This window comes from Adiantum capillus-veneris, chromosome 17 (assembly GCF_014529385.1).
Source record: "Adiantum capillus-veneris isolate H3 chromosome 17, ASM1452938v2, whole genome shotgun sequence".
In the NCBI taxonomy this organism is placed as follows: domain Eukaryota; kingdom Viridiplantae; phylum Streptophyta; class Polypodiopsida; order Polypodiales; family Pteridaceae; genus Adiantum; species Adiantum capillus-veneris.
Genome location: NC_140947.1, coordinates 64,486,231 through 64,508,218, shown reverse-complemented (window position 1 = coordinate 64,508,218; position 21,988 = coordinate 64,486,231). Strand labels below are relative to the sequence as shown.

At 41.5% G+C, this 21,988-nt stretch overlaps 1 protein-coding gene across 1 annotated transcript; it reads left to right on the top strand.

Annotated features, from left to right (window-relative positions):
* The first annotated feature begins 20,305 nt into the window (after nt 1-20,305).
* LOC147437390 (uncharacterized) lies at nt 20,306-21,703 on the top strand. The gene has a single exon (XM_086485938.1). The coding sequence runs from the start codon at nt 20,357-20,359 to the stop codon at nt 21,701-21,703; it is 1,347 nt and encodes a 448-aa protein (XP_086342064.1). The 5' UTR covers nt 20,306-20,356.
* Nucleotides 21,704-21,988: the final 285 nt, after the last annotated feature.

Below are 21,988 nucleotides of genomic sequence, written 5' to 3'. Positions count from 1 at the left end.
GGGCTTATATTGTTGAATTTAAGGTGGAATTAAATGCTACTTTCAAGATTAAAGATTTGGGGCTGTTGCATCATTACTTGGGCATATGGTTTAAGTAGTGTGATGGTGGTATTGGTCTTGTGTCAAACAAGTTACATAGAGACATTTCTATGTAAGTTTAGACTTGAGGGTTGAAAACCTATTTCCACTCCCATGGAAACAAGTTTCAAATTGAGTCTTCATGATGCTTGTGATCCTGCCAATGTCACTCTTTACCAAACCATTGTTGGATGCCTTATTTATGTATGCAACATGCGGTTGGATATTCAATTGCAATCTCATAGGTCAATAGATTTATGCATAGCCCAATGTCTAAGCATTGCCAGGTTGTCAAGGGGATCTTTCGTTACTTGAGTGGCACTTTACATCTTGGGTTGTTTTATCCCAAGGGGGGATCATTGTCGCTAGATTTACATGCTTTTTTAGACTCAAATTGGCATGGTTGTTATGACATGTGAGTGTCCACCAGTAGTTTTTGTTTCATGCTCGACAGTTCATGCATATCATGGTTAAGCAAGAAGCAACCTACTCTGGCCACTTCCAATTGTGAGGATGAGTACATGGAAATATTTACAGCTATGGTTGTGTGTATGGCTTAGATGCCTTATGGATGATTTGGGTGTTGGACAAGACACTACCAACACCATCTACATTGACACTCAGAGCGCATTGGTAGTTGTGAGGAACCCAGTTTTTCATGCTTGCACAAAGAACATTGAGGTGCATTACCACTATGTTCGGAGAGATCAGCTTGGCTTATGTCGCGACACAGGACAACCTTGTTGATCTTTTCACAAACACATTGTCTAAGAGAAGTTTGAAGCTTTCCACCACAATGATTTGGGCTTACACCTCTTTGTGTAATGATCATGCCCTTAGGGCATGGCACTTCCCTATAATCTATGTGCCAACTCACATTCACTTCATCACTCCCGGGGTGATTTGTTACCATATAGATATGGTAGTGATGTGTGTGAACACACTTAGGACCATCGAGGTGTTTTTTTCCTCACTAGGAGGTTTCCCCCCCTGTGCATTGTATATATACCCATCACTCTAAGGCTATCTTATCTTTCTATTGCACGCTAAGTAATATAATCTTTGTTGTGTACCTTGGGATTCCTTCATCTTCTCCAAGCTGTGCGTGTTTCCATGCAACCCTATTTCTAACACTTGTTAGTCTATGACTCTCTATGGAGTGGAAAGTTTGTTACTCTTTTTCTCCACCCTTTCAAAAGATACATTGCCCTCAATGATAGCTAATGATCTAGAAGCTTCAGCTGTTGCTCAGACACAAAGATACTTGATAGATGTGTCCTACCATTTTGTAGATTAATCTACACAACTACTTGAACTCATCTATCAAAGATCCTTGTTTGCTTTACCCAAACAAAGAAAATAATAATCCTACAAAAAGTATTTTTCAACTACATATGTATTCAATAGATGTGTCCCATTTCACATTGTAAAGCATGTAGCTAAATGAACTCCTCTTTGAATAATATTGGTCTACATGGCCAAACAAAGAAATGGTGTCTTCACATGAAAATTACAATGACTTATTTTAAGTTGTGAGCTCAAATCCTTTGATCTTTCCTAGATAGCTTGTCTACTAGGATTGAAATGAAGAGTTCCAAAACAAATTTGCTCTATAACATTTATAAAATATACTCTACATGTAGGGACCACAATCTAATAAAGTCTTGGATCTTTTGTAGATAGCTTGTCTACTAAATGAAGAGTTAAACAAAGTTGCTCTATCACATTTGTAAAATATACTCTGCATGTAGGGACCACAATCTAATAGAGTCTTTCAAATTGTTTCTCCATATAACTTGACTTTTCCTTGACTATCCTTGCTCTTGTACTTCCTTGGATATTGTTGCCCATGTACTTCCTTAGCTAACTTCATAGGTGAACTCTATCAAAGAAATCTAAAAATGTTTTGTTGATTTTTTCTACGCACATGTGCCATTTTTTCTTGTTGAATATGGCAATGAGTCATTGTGAAAAATGCTCACTCATCACTATTTATAACATGTGCATGAAAATACTTGCATTTATGAACTCCTACTTGGATCTTTTAAGAAAGAAACCACATCTTTTACTAATTTGATATGCATTTTGATAGATAATTAACTAGTGTACACTCACATTTATTTCAAGAATTTTTAGAACAACCATCTCTTTTACTAGTACCATTTTACATTCTACATGACACTTGCATGTATGGTTTCTACAAACATCTTAGCAACATTTGTGTAACTTTGTTTTGTCAAGTGCCATTATAAGGTACCGGCTCTCACAAGTACGGACTAAGTTGTCTCCAACACCCCAATTCCAAGAATCAAACCGAGGGAACCACATTTAGGTGGGTAGCAAAAATAGGAGCCTCCTTCATGAGTATTTATCGAGGGACTAACCAAGCGGCCATGCATTGGCCATTTTTGACTAGAAGTTACCCTCGTTTTGTTTTATATAATAAAGTCTAACCCAATGATTTAGGAACTATCAACATCAAGTTCCTCAATGGGTTGTCTGAGCCACAAACTTTAGAAAAGCGAGATTTACTAGTATGGCCATGTAACAATATTGTTGCTCTGCTCTGCCTCGGCTACTTGCCCATTATCAGCCCATCACCTGATGTGTTATCACGTCCCTATTCCTCGCGCTGGAGCTTACTATCCTTTGGCATGACAGGTGTGTTGTTCATTGATTCAACCTCATCATCACTTGCACTTCAGAACCCAACTCGCTAGCGGCTCATCGACTGCTCTTCTCGGCTCTCCTCCACTGTAGCTATCTGCATCACCTACTAAACATATGTTGCTAGTGTCACAATTCATAGCCTCACAATGCCACATGCTCCTTGCCAAGCCCTGCTTATTGCTTAAACAACCGTTGGTGCATCATACTCGGCTTCTTGTCATACTCGTGAACAAGATGAAAATCCATTAATCAAGAGATTGGCAAGTCTTGTTATTTGGAAATTTATTTTAAAAGGCTTTGTTCCCACCAAGAGGCCATCCCTATAGTGGATCTACAAGTGGATCACACACTCACTACTTAATTTGTAAGAGGGTTCCTTCCCACGACCATACCATGCAAGCATATCTTCAAGTGGCTCAATTGGAGACATGTTACACTTCCCTACACACATGTTACACACTTGATGGCCACATGCCACTTGTGTTAGCTCACACTACCCTTGCCATTTCCACTTGTGGTGCATATCCATTCAACCATTGATTGCACTTCTCTACATTGAGCCTATATATGGCCAATACCCAAATCTTGTAAATCTCTCTCCAATTTCAATCAATCAAGCAAGCTATTTTTCATTGTTCATTGTGCATTGAGCTCATTCTCTAGTCTACTCCTAATTATCTATAGGCTATGGTCAAACCATGAATGCCACAATGGTGTATCCACCATAGCCCAACAAAGGCAAGCTCAACCACACCATCACACATGTTTGAATTGGGTGAGTATCATGGTTATATAAAGCACCTTGAGTGCACAATCCTAGACTTTCCCACATCTACACATAGCGGGTATGGAGGACAAGAAGAGTGGAAAAGCAAAGCTCTCTCTGAAGATGATGGCGGACATGAAGGATATTGAGAAAACGCTAGCTGAAGCAAAAGAAATTTAGAAGGAGATGCAAAAGAAAAAACAAACCAAACAAGAAGGGAAAGGCTTTGAAAGAAAGAAGTGCAAACAAGAAACAATCAACGATAAAGGAAGAGGGGGAATAGTAGGAAGGGATAAACAAGATAGTGTACGGTCACCTCGTGGACTTGTCTAATGGAGGATTCATTGTAGATCTTTCTTTGAAATTATATATTAGTCATGATATCTTGCTCCTTTACCTGTGCCTCGGTGTTTCATTTTTTGATGCTTGGTAATAAGTTCAAACTTAGTGTCAATGACTGTCGTGCCACATTGCGACGAGGAGGTCTGTGTTTCACGACTGCTCACTACCTCGTGTTGTGGCGTGACAAATTTTTTCCATGCCACTATGGGTATGCACATGGGCTCTTCACTTATTTGTATCATGCCAAAATGCAAGACTGTGATGTGCCTACGAGAGAGGTAAATGTCGTGCTATAACACAAATAGTGCATGAGGCTACTAGTCACCCCTCCATATCACGTTGTGGTGTGACATTTTAGTGTCGCTCCACAACACGATATAGGGGTGCGACAACGATTGACTTGCCTCCATATAGCATTGTGGTGTGACACTTTAGTGTCGCTCCACAATGCGATATGGAGGGTCATCCATTGTAGTCACCCTCATATCACGTTGTGGAATGACAAAGTGTCACGCCACAACATGATATGGATGGATGTCCATCAGAGTCCCCCCCCATATCGTGTTGTGGTGCGACACTAAAGTGTCGTGCCAGAATGCGAGATGGGGGATGTCCATTGTAGTTTTCCCCCATATCTTGTTGTCGCATGACACTAAAGTGTTGTGCCACATCGCAACATGGGGGGGGCGTCCATCATAGTGACACCCCATATAGCATTGTGGCATGACATAAACCTCCACATCGGGCTATACAACACGATATCAAGGAACATAGATAGTAGTCACATCTCCATATCATGTAGTGGAGCGACAAAGGTAAATTTCACGCCATAACACATTATGCAAATGTGACTAGAAGCCTATTGCACTATTCGCATTTTAGTGAGACAAAGGTAAATGTCGCGACACAATGCATTATAGTAAGTGTGATTTTGCCCCCCCCCCCCCCCCCCCCCCCCCCCACCCCAAAACATCATTGTGCAAGACCCTGCCACTTGTTGCTCATGCGGTGATTCACACTTCCCAATGACAATGAATAGAGAAATTAATTATGGGTGTCAACTACTGAAAATTGCACGATTAGTAATAATGATGATGTCTACCCAATATATAACGTTTCTATTTACTGTAGAGCCCACTATTATTTGACCTCTCTCCTCACCTCCTAGAGCCAACATACCCAATTCTATTGCATGATTGCCCATTCTTCTCCTTTTCCTATAACCTTTTTCTTTCCATGAGAAATTCAAGATTTCATGGCTCACACAAAGCAAAGAGCTAGGAAGTATACCTGCAAGTCATCCAACCTTAAGCTCCATGTGTTGTAGGAGAACCTTGCCCAATTTATGGGCAAAAATGCAGAGTCAAAGATACGAGCAAAAACAAAGCATACTGCTTGAGCCTTAGAATTTGCAAAGGCACATATCTCTAGATATCCCTAAGTTACCTTTTGAGAGGGTTATGTGCAAGATCTATGAGAGAGAAGACCTAGATTTTTGTGGGCCAAAAGCATGATGGGTTGGCTTCACAAGGCAACTAAAGACTTTTTGATTGAGCTATTCCAAGATAGCTACTTCCTTATAACACATGCCCATAGAGTGATTGTTATGTCTCGGCATATCAACACATTTAGATTGTTACGCTTTAGGTACAATGAGACACTAGCGCCAGTCCCACTTTCTAATAAGCAAATGGATACCATTTTGATAATCCCTCCGATTAGTAAAGTGAAGCTAATGGATGTTAGCACCACCCAACACACATATAGCACACGTCTCAATGTGGAACGGGTCCAGGAATGGAGGAACGGGAAGCGGTCTTGGTTGAGTCAAATGACTTGGCAATGGTAGTGGCTATTGAAGAAGCCAACAATCAAGCCCTATTTTTCTGTGGTCCTAGATTTGATGCTGCATTGCTTGTATGGGGACGAATGATGTATTTTCCCTTTGGCCCTTACGAGATAACCATATTACGAGATGGTACGAGGGAGCTGATAGACCAAATTATAAATTTTGGTCTTTGGTACATGATTTTTTTTTTTTGTAGAGTTTCTCTTGTGAATATAACATGTTTGGGATACTCATTAATATTTACAAAATTGCAGTATGCTTGTCTCTAATCTACAGTGGAATTGCCAATTTGAGGTAGCTGTGTTAGATGCACAACTTTCAGTGGTGTCTCGTAGCTTGTGAGTAAACTCCCTAGAGGAGTCTAAAGCACTAAATTCATACTCTAGTCTATAGATGAATGCAATGTACTTGTCCAAGAAGAGATAAAAAATTATCTCCCTAAGTCCATGAAAATGCTTCTTTATAGGAAAGGAATCTATCATGCCAAGGTCAAGTAAGTCATGGTGTCTTCTCTAGGAACTTCATAGTCTCGTATGTCAATGTCCCAACCATATTAGTATGACCTTCTCTTATAATTCTACATGTGTGTCCAAAGCAATCACTAGTATCAAACCCCAAGTTTAGACTACCCAACAACCAAGCAAGCACTAGAGATGACGTCTCTCCCAAGATTTGTATGTCTATATATGATCAAGCCAAAGTCATAGCTATCTTATATGTAGCAATCTCCAATAGGCCACATAGACCACCACAATGAATGATCCGATGAGGAGGTAGCATCCTCCAGTGCACAAAATTCAAGCCAAGAGATTGATGTCTACGAAAAATGCAGCTTCTAGGGACTAAAGACACTATTGTATTACAAATCTAAATGTGCTCATCAATTCTAGTAGAGTTTAAAGCACTGAAACGGGGTCCAAGGAGGGTAGATCTTTGGTTTTGCAACCATAATTTACGAACACATGCAAAGAGCAGGTTTCCCACATGGGGTTAGGCACAAGATGCTTGCCAAGGGGGGTGGGAACATATCGGCAAGGCCATCCAAATCTACAAAAATGCAGATCCAAAAAACAAAAATGCAAGGGAGTCAATGAAAGTAGAAGTCCAAGTGCTTACACCAAGGAGAGGGATCACAACACTCTTCAAAACCCAAAACACAAGGAAAAATGGCAGGAGTTCCTATCATAGATGATGCAATTAGTACAATATCATAGAGCTTTAATACCATGTGGGAGGTGTGCAAAATCATGTGTGTGTGTGGTGTGTGTGCGTGTTAAGATATTGATTATAAGAAAAGAACATTTTGTTCAAAAGACAACTGGCTTTAGAAATTAGGAAGGTGGTTTGCACAAAAACAATTTTGCATTTGACTCATTTTTGTACAATATGATCAGAATGAGATAACATTCCAATTATCCTATACAACAAGACTACACCAATAAATGAGGATGAAATATTTCTTCATCTCGACGGTTGTGGACTGCAGCAACACTAAACCTTTTTAAGCAAAGATAGAATTCTCACATGCATCCATATAGACAAGATAACAGATTTTGTTAGACTTGGCTACGGTATGGCGGTGTCAAAGAACCTATCGGTTGTTATTCATGCTATACTTAAAAATTATTAGATTTACTTAAAGATTTTATTTTTTAATCCAGAAGTATGGTTTTGTTTTGTTTTGAATCCTTTTTAATGAGCCTATCTATATTGAAAATCTAATGGCTTCCATGTTTGAACTTTTAAAATTTACTTTCGACAAGGACACCTAGGGACTTGCCATCCTAAGAAGATTGCACTTCATAATAGATTCCAAGTGTTTTACATACAAATTACATGCATTCTTGATGTTTTAAACCAAATTAGCAACCAACTAACTCCATTATGTAAACAGCAGTTCAAATGTTATCCAATATTTTCCATTAGTGATGCTCCGAGTCTTCATAAGTCATGGGAAAAACCCCACAACAAGTAAATCACATCCTTAGTCAAAACCAATGCTCATATCATTTTGAAGCATCACTAGAGTGACACAAATAACCAATAGTGGAGACCTTGTAGAAAGCAACACTAACTAGTAAGTAGTAGTCAATCAAATGTTTCATGAATGGTCTAACACATCCAATAAACTTTAATTCAAGCCTAAGTAATGCTAGAGGAGTGAAACAACATAACCTAGATACCTATGTGCTATTTCCATCAAGAAAAACCTTTGAAAGTACACAACCACAAGTGTTTTTTGTACATAGCATATTAGAACCAATCAGTGGATGAGAAAAATAAATGCCCTAGTTCATTTATAGAATAACACTTCCTCATTATCAAGAATTGTAGATTTGGAGGACACAAATTCCATTTTGAATAAAGAGAAGTAAAGGTAGATGTGCTCATACGTCAATCAAACATCACCATACTTTGTTTTTCACTCATACTCTCTCATTCTCTCTTTTCTAAGCAAGATAGCAAGGCAAAGTAACCAAAGGCAAAAGGGAGGATTAAAGATCCCTCACCTTTATAATGTCTGAAAGTTTTCACTAGCATGCCCCCGTTGTCTCTCAATGTAAACCTTTGAGCATGTCATCACATCACACAATAAGCCAAGAGCCATAGAGTGTGAGCCTTTAAAAGTAATAAAGAAAGGTACTCAAGGACCTATACACTGATTGGTTAAAAGATTGAGAATCATCCATACTCTCTCATTCTCTCTTTATTAAGCAAGATAGCAAGACAAAGTAACCAAAGGCAAAAGGGAGGATTAAAGATACCTCATCTTTATAATGTCTGAGAGTTGTCACTAGCAGTCCCCCATTGTCTCTCAATGTAAACCTTTGAGCATGTCATCACATCACACAATAAGCCAAGAGCCGTAGAGTGTGAACCTTTAAAAGTAATAAAGAAAGGTAGTCAAGGATCTATACAGTGCAATGGTTAAGAGACTGAAAATCATACATCTCTAAGGATGAGACAAAATAAATGTAGGGCTTAGAACATGCAGAACATGAGGATGCACATAGTAAAAGAAACTTTCAATCCTCATTATCAACAGGGAGAAGTTATCATCCTACCTTAATTATGTGTTGTGGAAGGTCATCAGACCACGGTGACAACATTGCATCTTCTCAAAAAGCTTTTGGGGCGCCAAGTAGCTAGTTCAAGAGGGGAGTGAATAGCTTCGTCTACACACATCGTAGTGAAAAAGGTAGGGAATGGCAATCGTACGCATCGAATAGGCAAGCACTATAACCGTGTAGAGGAGTGGATCTCGTAGTAGTTCGTCAAGAGATTAGGGTAGGTAGAAATCAAGTATCAGGTCCTATGAGGCCCAAACATTATTCCAAGCAAAGTACCTAGGGTGCCAAATCTAGAGGTGTAATACTAGGTCTATCTCTAAAAAATATTTAAGGTTCATCCCAAAATCAACATAGTAGGAGTCCAATCAAGGTTTGTACCATAAACCAGCTAGTTTGACAACACCCAGTAAAAAGGCCAAAATCCTAGTGCTTTAGAAGCAAGGAGACCTAGGGTTCAAATACAATCTAATCATCAGAAGACTCCTCAATCCCGAGCTATACTGTGCAAGGTAAAAATTCATGTCAATCATTCACAAGACAATATAACCTCCAGCTCCTCCACGCAATGTAAGCTAGGTCCGCCCATTGAGGAAAGTGCACGGTACAGACTCATGGTAAACACATATAAAATAATAAAACCATTAGCTCAATCATGCATAGGCCATATTCAACTATGCAAGGTAATTATTCTCATGGTCTGAATTCACCCATATCATGGAAAAGAGGAACAATTGAGATCTACCCATTGAGGAGAGTGCAAGGTAAAGACTCATGGTAATCACCCACAAGACAATATAACAAAAAACTCCATTATACAAATCATAAGCTAGATTCAACCATTGAAGGAAGTACACAAAAAAGACTCATGGTAATCATCCACAAGACAATATGACCATCAGCTTGATCATACTCAGTATAAGACAATTGCTACAAACCGCTGAAAGTAAGCAAGCTAAAACAACTTTTTAGCACAAGTCAAATGCCAAAAGAATGAGAATTACTTTAAAAGATAACATGGAATGGTGACAAGTAGATTGTAGCCAGATGAAGCAATCACAGCCAAGTAAAGTGACCAAATGTGTGTGTGTGTGTGTGTGTGTGTGTGTGTGTGAGAGAGAGAGAGAGAGAGAGAGAGAGAGAGAGAGAGAGAGAGAGAGAGAGAGAGAGAGGACACAAAGGCATGCCAAATATGTGAGAGGGGGCTAATCAACCCCTCATAACCATCATCAAGCACAAAGACCCAATGGGAAACTAATACAAATGATAGAGCGCCCCTAGCCTACTATTTGGCTCTGCCTATGGAGGGATCAAAGAAGTGGGTCGGGTAAATCACACCACAAACCCTAAAAAATATATAGAGGTGTCCAAAAAATAAATAGGCATAAATGGTTTATGGACATAGAACATGTGGTTGGTCCCAAAGTGGGCAACTAGACAAAGATATAGCCCACATGCCATTTAGTGGGTGTCCAACCATGCAGACACACTAGCCATACAAGTATGGCCTAGACCAAGGTGAGGGTGCAAAAGTGTTGAATACTCTAGTAGTTGAACTCCTAATTCATTGATTTGATATAATGACTACGATAAAATTTGCAATAGCTACTCCTCATTCAATTCATTCCCAACCTACAACAAGTGTCCTCCAAGTATGGCTAAGATTATCTACAAGTAGTAATGCCTATTTGCAATCATATATCCTTTCTTTATCACATTATGTCATTTAATATTGTAGACTTGTGGACATACAACCACCTTATGTCTTACACACTCGTGTTTTGTGAGGTGACACAATGTGTGAACCACCAACAACAAAAAAGGAGGCGAGGATAAAAAGTAAACCATCCATGAGAATGTATTGTACTATGCAAAGTATATTCTGGATTTGCACACTTATTTTAAGTGGTCGCGGTGGGTACTTCAGGACCATACCAATAAGAGGCTGGTAAGATTAAGGAGCTTGCAAGGGATTTGTATGTGCCTTTTTTTGCATTGAGGTGCATCAATTTGGGTGGTTGTATAAAATATGTGCAATAATAAATGTAGTTATAAGCATGGTAATGTTTTTCTTGCGTGGAAATTCCCTCTAGGGTCCAGGCTCTCTCTCCTTCTCCTTCACCTGTCTCTTCTCCCTCTAGGGTTCCCTCTCTCTCCTGCTTCACCTATGTCTTCTCCTTTCCCCTTCCTTGATAAGATACCATGGTAAGGGACTCAACCTCACTTCAGTGTGCACCTTGCAGCTCAAGAACATTCTATTGTAAAGACAACCTAGATGCTAACATGTTAATCCTCCACAGGAAGCCTTGCATAGAACTCAACCAAATTAACAACAAGGGCTATGTTGCCACTTAATATATATACATATAAATTTTATTTTGAATGTTTTCTATCTAAATTTACTTGCCCATTAACATTAATAATATTGAAAAGATCTGTAGGTTTTAGCAATAGGCTTTGCTCATGTAGCCTCAAGATTCGGTATAGTGTAATAATTTACAAGTCTCATTAGATAAGTATCGTGGACTTAATTTGGAGTTGTTATAAGGCCCCTATCACATTGGGATGGGTGTCCTAATCTCCTTCTCCTTGTGGGAAGCCATAGAGGTGTTACACTTGGTTTAACACAAGTAAGTTGTCCCTTCTCATTGGCGAATTGAGAATATCTAGCTGGTAGGGCGTCCACGTTTGTTGTTGAATATCAATGTTCAAGCCTTGTTAAAATGCTTCCCACGGGCCCTTTTGCAATTGGCCATGGCTTTGGGAAGCTGGTTGTGGGGGTACAACCGCCCCTCTATGAGTGGAATGCATGGAAGTGACCTAGGGAAAAGTCATTTCTTTCTCTCTTGACAAAGAGACTTTATGAGAGCTTGGCTTTCTCTGAGTAGTGAGTTGGGAATCTCAACAAAACTTGGTCCAAAAAGTGAGGCAAGATCAAATGAAGCTAGATGGTGTTGGAGAACTTATGATACTTTGAATGCGAAGATGAGCATAAAGTTCTCCTTTGGAAAATACACTTTTTGGTTTTTTGCCAACCGGGGACAAGGCCAAAGTGAGGGGTCTTGGTGATGGAACCTACAACTAGCAAATTGACACTATATCCCACCTCATATGGGGATGTCGACGAAGCGATCAAGAGATTCAATCGAAGAGTTTGTAAATGGGTGTTTTGCTAGCTAGGCACCCCTTTCTTTAGACAAGACCTAGCGCTTGTCTCTAGGTGCTTGCTTGGAAAATGAAGATATGAGGACAAAAATTTGTATAGTTAGAGCTATAGTCCTGAAAGCCTTATTGGTTTCTAAGAACGAACAACTATTCCCAAAAAAGAATGGAGTGCTGCATGCAGAACTAGTGTTGGAGACTTGTGGATGGCTTCTGACAAGTAGGAGGAAATGTCTTGCTGAGAAGAAAAAAGATGGATCCTTGATAAAAATATAGTGCATCAGCGAAAGTTTTGTAACATGGATTAAGGGTATGTTTAGGGTCAATGGTTTCAAATCCCTATGGGGGCTTTGCACCCATTGAATTGATCCTATGCAAAGGATATGCTAGGGTTTGCATTTACTATTTTGAGTTGATTCAAATCAAGCTCTAACAAGCATTTCAAAAAAGAAAAAGAGTTGTGTGGAATCGCATTGGTTATAACAAATGTAGGTTATGTTACAACATTGTTGCTGCACAATGAGATTTCTAGGTTTGGTTAGGGATTAGGATAGTCTTCCTTTTCATACTTCAAGAGCTTGGCTCATAACAAAAAATCAACATGTATTTGTTCCAAGTCAAAATAAACTGTCCCCCCCCCCCCCCCCCCCCCCCGTTCTCTCTCTCTCTCTCTCTCTCTCTCTCTCTCTCTCTCTCTCTCTCTCTCATATCTTGTGCAATGTAATAAAGGGGTGATGTTTTCCATCCGAAATGGTCATATGGTGCATCCAAATTGTGTTGGGTTATGTGATGACTTATGAACAACCCCTCTAAGATGACCCCAATTCTCCCTCGAACGACCTACACTTGGGAGGCAAGATGGGGAAGAACCAAGCCATCCTAATGTGCACACAAATTGTCCGCTTTTGCTATTTCATACAAGCATGAAAGGCTAGGAACTAGCGTGTCTTTCAAAAAGACCACTCGAAAACCAGCATCAATAAGACTGTTCAAGAAAGCAAGGAAGTGATCATCTTTATCAAAAAACATAAGCGCTTTGATGACTAGAGTCAAGCACCCAAAGCCCTCTCGAGTCTGGCTTCTACCAGCCATAAAAATGTAGCTATCTAAGTAGCTCTCATATTTTAGGGACTGGGTAGCCCCATGTCGTGTACTTGCTCCCTCAAGCCATCTTTCTTGCTTGAGGATAATTGTACATTCCTTCACATAGACGTCTACACAAACATACACACACACACAACCTCTCTCTCTCTCTCTCTCTCTCTCTCTCTCTCTCTTTGTGTGTGTGTGTGTGTGTGTGTGTGTGTGTGTGTGTGTGTGTGTCTTTGTACTAAAGGCGCGCGGAGACAGCCACCTTCGATTTGGATGTCTCTTTGCGCGCCTTTAGTACTGTGGAAACGCAAGTAGAACGAGTGAGAGAGATGGAGTGTATCCTCGAGTGTGTGTGTGTGTGTCTATGTTATGTGTGTGTGTGCTATAGAGAGAGGAAGAAAAAGTGGAGAGACTGGGGAAGGGGGAGAGAGAGAGAGAGAGAGAGAGAGAGAGAGAGAGAGAGAGAGAGAGAGAGTCTTTCTGTTCCCTTATACTAACGGCGCGCGGAGGTGTATTTTGGGGTCAAAATATCTTTCACGCGCGCCGTTAGTAATGGGATAAGTTGTGGTGTGTGTGTGTGTGTGTGTGTGAGTGAGAGAGAGAGAGAGAGAGAGAGAGAGAGAGAGAGAGAGAGAGAGAGAGAGAGACTCCTCTATTTTTATACAGTGAAATGGCTAGAACAAAGGCCACTGCAAGGAAGGCAGGCAAGGGACCAAGGTTAGCAGCTAAGGCAAGTAGCAGATCTGCAACCCCAAAGAAGAGACCTGGAAAACCAAATAAAATTTTGAAAGGTCCAAGGGTGAAGAAGTTACAGAGCTGCATGGGACTTTTCAGAGAAATCAGGAAGGCATAGAAATGTGTTGATTTGTGTATACCAAAGCTGCCCTTTCAGAGGATGCTGAGGTCCATATGTGAAGAAGCTACCTGGGGCACTAAAAGGTGGAAAGTGGTTGCATTGATGGCTCTATAGGAAGCAGGAGAGGACTTCCTGCTTGAGTACTTCAGTGACATGACCATTGTAGCAGCCCATGCCCACAAGGTGACTGTAATGGACAAAGATAGTGAGACACTAAAAAGGATAAGGTGGAGGTATGACAAACTTCTGGTCCCCAATGTCTGCAGGGATAAGAAAATGAGGGAAATTTTGCTATACCCCCTTGAGCTATTGCCACAACTCACAGTTGTAGATGTCACACATGATGTGAATACAAGGGCAAGGGCAGAGACGATTGCTCGCCAAACAGAGGACATGAGAGAAGTAGAGCTTAAGGAGAAAGTAAAAGTAGCAGTGGAGTCCCAGAGGCAAACAGAATGCAATGTGACCCTGTCCATAGAGGCAAGCAACAAAGAAACTCTACTTTCAATGACGGATGGTTTGCTTGCAGAGATACCATTTATAGATGGAGCAAGAAAGCTGGCTCTGGAAAAAGTGGACATTAATTTATTGCTGAATCCAGATGCTCAGATCTCAGACACAATTATCTATGCTTGTCTTAAGTAAGTGTTACTATCTTGCTAACTTTGAAAACTCAGATCATAGGTATAGTAACTCAGGTACACTCCCTACAGTTTGATCAAAAGTCAACTTCCACCGCACACCCACACGGAGGTGTTTCTTCTTGATCCACAAATGTCAGTGATTATTAGACAGAAGAACAGTCCATCTGGCACATTTGAGAGTTGGTTTCTCCACTGTGCTATGCTAGAAGTAACTGTCATCATCTTTCCATATGAGAACAACCATCACCGGAGTCTCATATGCCTTGATGTTGACCAGCCAGCAGTGTGGGTGTTCAATTCAATAAAAGGAACCCACCCTAAAATTAGGCTGTAAGTGTTATGTATCAGAAAGTGTTTCTTATAGATATCCATGTAAATTTGAAGCCTAAAGCTAACATCTTGATATTACTTTGTGCACTTGTATAAAGAGGTTGTTGCTTGCTTATGGCAAGCTATGTGGAAGGTATGAACTATACAAGGCCCCAATCAAAGATGTACCTGTACCAAATCAAACTGATGGAAATTCTTACGGCTGGAGATGTCTTCTCCATGCAGAATATGTCCTACAAAGCTACTTTGCATTAAAACCTTTCATGACTTGGCAATGCATTCAGTCAATTTTGGTTTTCTTTATACAAAACTTCTCACCATGTGGTCTTTCAATTTTGCAGAGTGCTTTGCAAAACTACACATATGATTAATTGCAAAGATATCGGGTAAGTCTAATACAACACCTGCTCACTATGTCGAACCCCAGAGAACCTGAAGATAGCGGCTTGGACGACCGCACAATTGATATGACAATACATGACGTGCCACCACGACAAACCCCTACATCAGATACAATGGAATCACAACGGGCCAAGGGGGTCATATCAGCCGAAGATGAAAGAGCCGAGGATGAAGAAAGGTCAAATGAGCATATGGAAGGTGCTAGTGTACAACCAGAGGGGCTTATGGACGAGACAATGAAAGAGCCAAGTAAGCCAGTGGGGAGCCAAAAAGAGCCCATGGATGAAACCCTGGATGAGGAAAGCAGGCCTACGGATGAGCAAAAGGATATGGATGAGGCAAGGATGGATGAGGAAAGCAGGCCTACGGATGAGCCAAGTGATATGGATGAGGCAAGGATGGATGAGGAAAGCAGGCCTACGGATGAGCAAAAGGATATGGATGATGCAAGCCGGCCAACAGAGGTAGAGGAAAATACCTTGGAGGAAACCCTGAATGAGACAAAAAGAGCCATGGGGGAGACCCTTGATGAAGATGTGAATGATGACTATGACGATGAAGCTAAAGCAGAGGATAGCAACAACGACAACAACACTATAGAGACCCAGTATGGACCCTTGCTACCTGTAGATACGGTTGTTCCGGTAATGTCTATTCAAGTATGACAAAATATGTTCAGCTTCTAACTACTTATATGTACTTGTCAGCTTTTACAGAGGTTGATTATCTTGGACATCAATGGATTGCTGCTGATGCGCGTGCCTTTGGGTATAGCAAACCCCTTCGAGGATTTGCAAACATTTCGGATGGGAACTTGTCGAGTCGTGGTTCATCCAGGAACCAAAGAATTTATTTAGTTTCTTCTTCCGCGCTTCAGAGTTGCCGTATGGTCTTCAATGCAAAGGCAAAACTTGTCGCCACTAGTTACAATAGTTTGCGGTGTATGCGGCGCTCACACGTCAGATTTTGCCTTTTTGTATGATCAAAGAAAATGTGTTATCGTCGAGGGCCACTACCACCCTAAAAAACCACATTTACCTCTTTTGTACGAACCGTTTAGCCAAATCGATGTACCCTTTGATGCAAATAATACACTACTGATTGATGATACTCCTGAAAAGGGAGAACTAAATCCACCAGGAACAACTATCTCACCACCCTCTTTCGAGGGGCATTCCTTTGATTTTTACCTTGAAGACATTTTGATTCCATACTTACAGAAATTGTATCTCAGTCCATTGTTCACGGACGAGTTTGTACTTTCTAATGAATTAAAATGACTCTTCTATCATGTCTTTGTCTTGCCTTACATTGAGAGAGAGAGAGAGAGAGAGAGAGAGAGAGAGAGAGAGAGAGAGAGAGGTGGCAATGGCTAAAGAAATGTATTTCAAGAACACTTATATTCACAGACCACAATTGACAAATGAGCTCAAAAAACTTCATGTATTGAAAGTCATTCGTATACACTTGGGTTCACAAGAATCTCTGTTACATTGAAACTGTTTCAACCCGACCATCCAACTCTTTGCACAAAATATATTTTTCGCTACGCCGCATCAGCTTACGGCTAGCTAGGAAAAAGGAAAAATCTGAAAGGTCCCTGTCCATTGACTCTTCAATTATGTCGTGCCGCAACTGCAGAAGACTGCATAGCTCCCTTATTGTAACCACCAACATTAGGCCTTGCTCTTTATCAATCACTTCCATATCCACAACAGGATTATCTTCCAAACCTGCAGAAACCTGGTCCATAGGAATGTACTTACCTTTGAGCATTTGTGATCGCATATACCAAAAGGAGACTAACAGTGATTAGCTTGCAATCATGTACTTGACAACTAGAGTGTCAAGCGCGACCTCGCACCGTATGCCAATGTCTTCCTTTACATACCATCCTCTGTCAAGAAGTTTAATTTGTCACAGGATGACTGCTGAAATGACTTGCACATGAACATAGTTTTCGTAACACGTATACTGTAGTTATGAAACAACTCTATGAACAGTGCAGCAGAACAAAAGTTTGCAATTCTAACCAGTTTGGTGGGAATAGAGCTACGTAGAGACCTCTGTATATCCTTGTAGAGCTTACTTCGCATTGCCTCCACCATTGTTTCCTCAGGAACTGGCCAGTCCATAGTGTTCCAATCGGTTGGTAGAGGCACTTCACCAACATGCCATTCTTATTCCCTGGGCTGAGTTGGTAGAAGTGGTCATAGAAAAATATTCCTTCATCAGCCAGGCTTTTGCTGCTTCTCCCTGAATACTGTAGAGAACCGATGTGGGCATGAAAAACAAGGAAGAGGCCTATTATGTACTCTACAGGCTCCCATTGGTCATAAGAAGAGGGATAAACAACTGCAAAATCTATAACAAGAGTTAAACTAAGAGTATCAATAAGTCAAAATGACAAATCTAATGTAGTTGAGATGTGAAGAATGGAGCCATTGCTCATAAGAAGAGGGATAAACGTTGCAAAATATATAAGAAAAGTTATAATGAGAGTATCAATAAGTGAAATGACAAATCAAATGCAGTTTAGATGTCAAGAATACTTACAATTGCAACGTGGTTGATGTATATTTGACACATTTCCACCGTTTGCTATCACGTCTGGATGGGTAAACACATGCTGAACAAGAACTTCCTTTACAGATCTTTTGTCGATTTCAACTTTGAAAGCCAACACTCTGGCCTTCTATGCTGAGCGGTAAACATTGATAGCACTAGACCTCTTGGGTCTTCTTGGTTGCATGAGGACCCATGAACCTTTGTTTATCCTTTGTCCAACCCATTGGTTCTCTGCACTTATTGAAGTTGATATTGTAATTGAGGATATGCTACTACTTGGCCTTCTAGGCAAAGTGCAGGTGTTGGTAGTTGGTGTGAGAGACCATAAACACCTAGAGGTTCTTGGGCGAGAAGACGTGGAAGCCATAGCTCTCAGAGAAAAGATTTAGTGGAGGGAGATTCACTTTGAAAGCATTCTAATGGAGGGAAAGTGTTTTAGAATTCTAATATCTTGTGCGGGCTTAATGGTCACCCTCCAGTACGTTAATGACCATAAGAGAATATCAGCAGTGAGACCACACACGCACCTAACAACTCGGTAAAAGCAAGAAAGTTACGATGCCACAATCTTAGATTCGTGAAAGTTTTTAGGATATTTTCTTATTTTTTGAGTCTTTCCATGTACTTTCCTACGTAACGTAGCCCTCCCGCTCATTGGAAGCGCTCTATTTTTCTCTCTCCTGCATATGGCCCTCCAAATGACCTCCGACATTTCCTAATGCCACCCACTATTGTGAGTATGGCAAAAAGAAGAAGAAGAAGAAGAAGAAGAAAGATGACCCCCTTACAAGTTCCCTTCATCATGTGTGAGGCGCATTGAGAGATGCTTAGATTTGCTTTGTAATAGGAACAAGTGATAATGGTGGCTACATGTGCGTAGAACAGCAATTGGCGAATGAGTGCTAGTCTCATCACTCACCTAGCCAATTACTCATTGGCAATAGTTTTGAGTGTGTAGTAGGTAGACATGGTGAGAATGGTGGGTGCAAACAACAATTGGTGGACGAGTGTTTGTATCATTGCTTAATTAATAACCCCCCCCCCCCCCCCCAAACCCCAAAACTAAAAAAAAAAACCCACAAAAAAGTAAAAAAGAAAAGCAAAAACAAAACAAGAGTTTGTCTTTCGTTGTATGAGCTTGAATTCGAACCCAATTCAATCCATAGTATATGTGTTCAAGTCTCACCAGTGACCGCTCAAAAAAAGAAAGTTGGCACTTGAGGGGTAGCCAATCCCCCAAGGCTCGAGTAGACGAAGTTATCTCTACTAAAATAAACGGGGGAGGAATTCCCCCCCCCCCCCCCCTCCCCCCCCCCCCCCCCAACACATGGCAAGCGCTCCTTGCTCGAACGCGTGTGCCTTGAAGCTCCTAGCAAGAGAGAGAGAGAGAGAGAGAGAGAGAGAGAGAGAGAGAGAGAGGATCGCTGACGAGACTAGTAGGTCCAAAATTGATAGCCTTTACTTTCACCAACATGGGGTTGGTGTCTCGATTATGTGAACTTGAATTCAAACCGGTACAAGTGTAGCGTTGATCGCTCACATTAGAGAGTCGACGGCGATCGAGGGGTAGGCAATCCTCCAAGGCCCGGGTATGGTGTTTCCGGACCTAATTCAATCCGACGGCTATAGGTGTTCAAGTCTCGCCGCACAAAAAGGCGTCGTCCGATCTTTCCATAATGCTAGGCTAGGGGCAAAGGCGTTGATTTCAACTGCGGCTGGTAAAATGTTTCACGTGCCGCCATCACTCGCGTCGTTTGAACGAGCAGTCTGCTCAACCGCCGTAAAGGAGTTTCTCTCCTCTCCTTCCTCTGTCTCTCTCTCTCTCAAGCACGCGCGCGCGGCACGCTACGGACCACGTAGGTATACACCCCACACATAACTTCTCTCTCTCTCTCTCTCTCTCTCTCTCTCTCCCACCATACACAGCCGCAACCCACAAGCGCGCGCGCACGCTACGGACCACGTAGGTATACCGTATACACCCCACAAATAACTTCTCTCTCTCTCTCTCTCTCTCTCTCTCTCCAACCGCCAACTCCGCACCGGCTAATAATGCGTTGCCAAGTGTACACAGGAAGTTTTGGACAAATTCTCACAATATTTCCACTTACCTCAACATCATGAGCTTCTGTGAGGGAGGCGCCGCATACCTAGCTAGGTACGATTGGGGGCATGGGACTGCCGGCCCGTGAGGGAGGCGCCGCATACCTAGCTAGGTACGATTGGGGGCATGGGACTGTCGGCCCGGTGGGGGGGCCGGGGTCCCCTGCCCCCAATCATACCTAGCTAGGTATGCGGTGCACCGGGTCGGCGGTCCCATGCCCCCAATCGTACCTAGCTAGGTATGCGGTGCCTCTCGAGCAAAAGCTCATGATGTTATGCATTGTATGAAAAACATTGAGAAAGACTCTCTTTTCCTACATGAGAAAATTTCTAAATCTTCTTGTGGTATATAGGAGGTGCAGAATCTGCAAGAAGAGAGAGGAGAGAGGAGAGGGGGGAGAGAGAAAGAGAGAGAGAGAGAGAGGCATGAATGAATTGAAGAAAGAATATCAGGTGGGCGAGGAGGTGGAGGTGTGCTACCCGCAGGACGAGGGCTTTCGTGACGCGTGGTTCGAGGCCCGCATCACCTTCATCGACATCGATTCGTCCAACTATGTGGTCGAATACAAACACTTTTCTCAAAAGGATAACAAGCCCACCAAAGAAAGAAAGAAGTACAATGAAATACGCCCTCTCCGGCCCCCCATGCCCAATCTTGACTCTCTTGGCCCTTGGGAACTTGGAGATGCTGTTGAAGTCTTTGATAGAATGGTTTGGTGGGGAGGCCACATCTATGAGGTCCTCTCCAACAATCGCTACAAAGTGCATTTCCCCCACTATCCCTATCAATTAGACACTTATCCCGCTTCGCAATTTCGTTCTTGGCTTTTTTGGAGTCATCGTGGTTGGAGCTGTGTTCGCCCTCTAAGCCTTCACAACATGCAAAAAATCCATTTAGAAAGAGGCCATAGCAACCGAAGGTCTTCCGATATACCAAGCCAAACAAGTAACAAAGGCGCACCGAACGATCCTACTACTACTACCCACCGATGTCGACAAGATAGAAGGGAAAGTGTCTCTCTTGTGAAGGAAAACATACATCCTTCTAAACAACTTAGCAACTTTTGCCAACAGAGTGATAGGCCAGGCAATTTGAATCAAAATTCACAATTCGAATGTCCATTGACCTCAAACATAGGGTCACGAAGCCGGGAGAAAAAACGGCCTAGAGACACATTGTCCACAGATTCTTTCCATGGTCCTTCATATAAGGATAGGGGAAGTCCTCCTCAGTGGAAGTCTAAACAATCTTCATCAATATCATTCCTTGAAAAAGGGTTGAAGAGAAAAAGGGCTAGAGTTGCATTGCCCACAAGGGTCCCACTCCTTGGTCCTTTTGATATAGAGAGGGGACTTGCTAGTCCTCCCTCAACAAGATCTAAGCAATCTACACCAAAATCACAAGGGACACAAAGGAAGGAACAAGAGCATCAATTAGGCTTGAGAGGATCCTTCCTAGTACCTTCTTCAACATCATGTGAAAGCACCTCATCTAGTAGTCGTAGATCAAGTACTGTTGGGTCATCTGTTGGTCATGCTCCTAGTGTGTCTTCTGATCCCTTGCCCATTACAAACCCCTTAGATGCTTACACTAGGCTTGTCATTAACTTCTATGATAGGTTAGCAATGACTCACTCGAGAAAGTTTATACTTTCTACTGTTAGATACAATTTGCGAATACCTAAACGTGAACATAGAAATATCTTAGAGAAGATAAAAAGTCGTAAGTCAACAACATCCCCTAATGACGATGATAGAAGCGCAAACCCTTGACCTTGCATTCACCTAGCTATGGAAAAAAGGGCCAAGAATGGTGATGTTCACAGCTAAGTGCCAAGAATGGTGATATTCATAGCAATTTTAATGGCCAAAAGTATGGCATTAATTAGAATTGCTATGCCTGAGAAGTGGACTAGCAGACTAAAAGGGGTGACCTTTGGTGCAGTCCCTTTTAAAACACAAATAGAAAAAGCTAAGAGGTTGAATCCCAAAATTTGCCAAGTTTGTATTGTGTGTCAAAGATTATACGTGGCCAGTGCATGGATGCTCACACTCACA

Bases quoted from the DNA above. Each gene is read 5' to 3' on its own strand.
- LOC147437390 (XM_086485938.1), top strand. From the start codon at position 20,357: ATGAATGAATTGAAGAAAGAATATCAGGTGGGCGAGGAGGTGGAGGTG.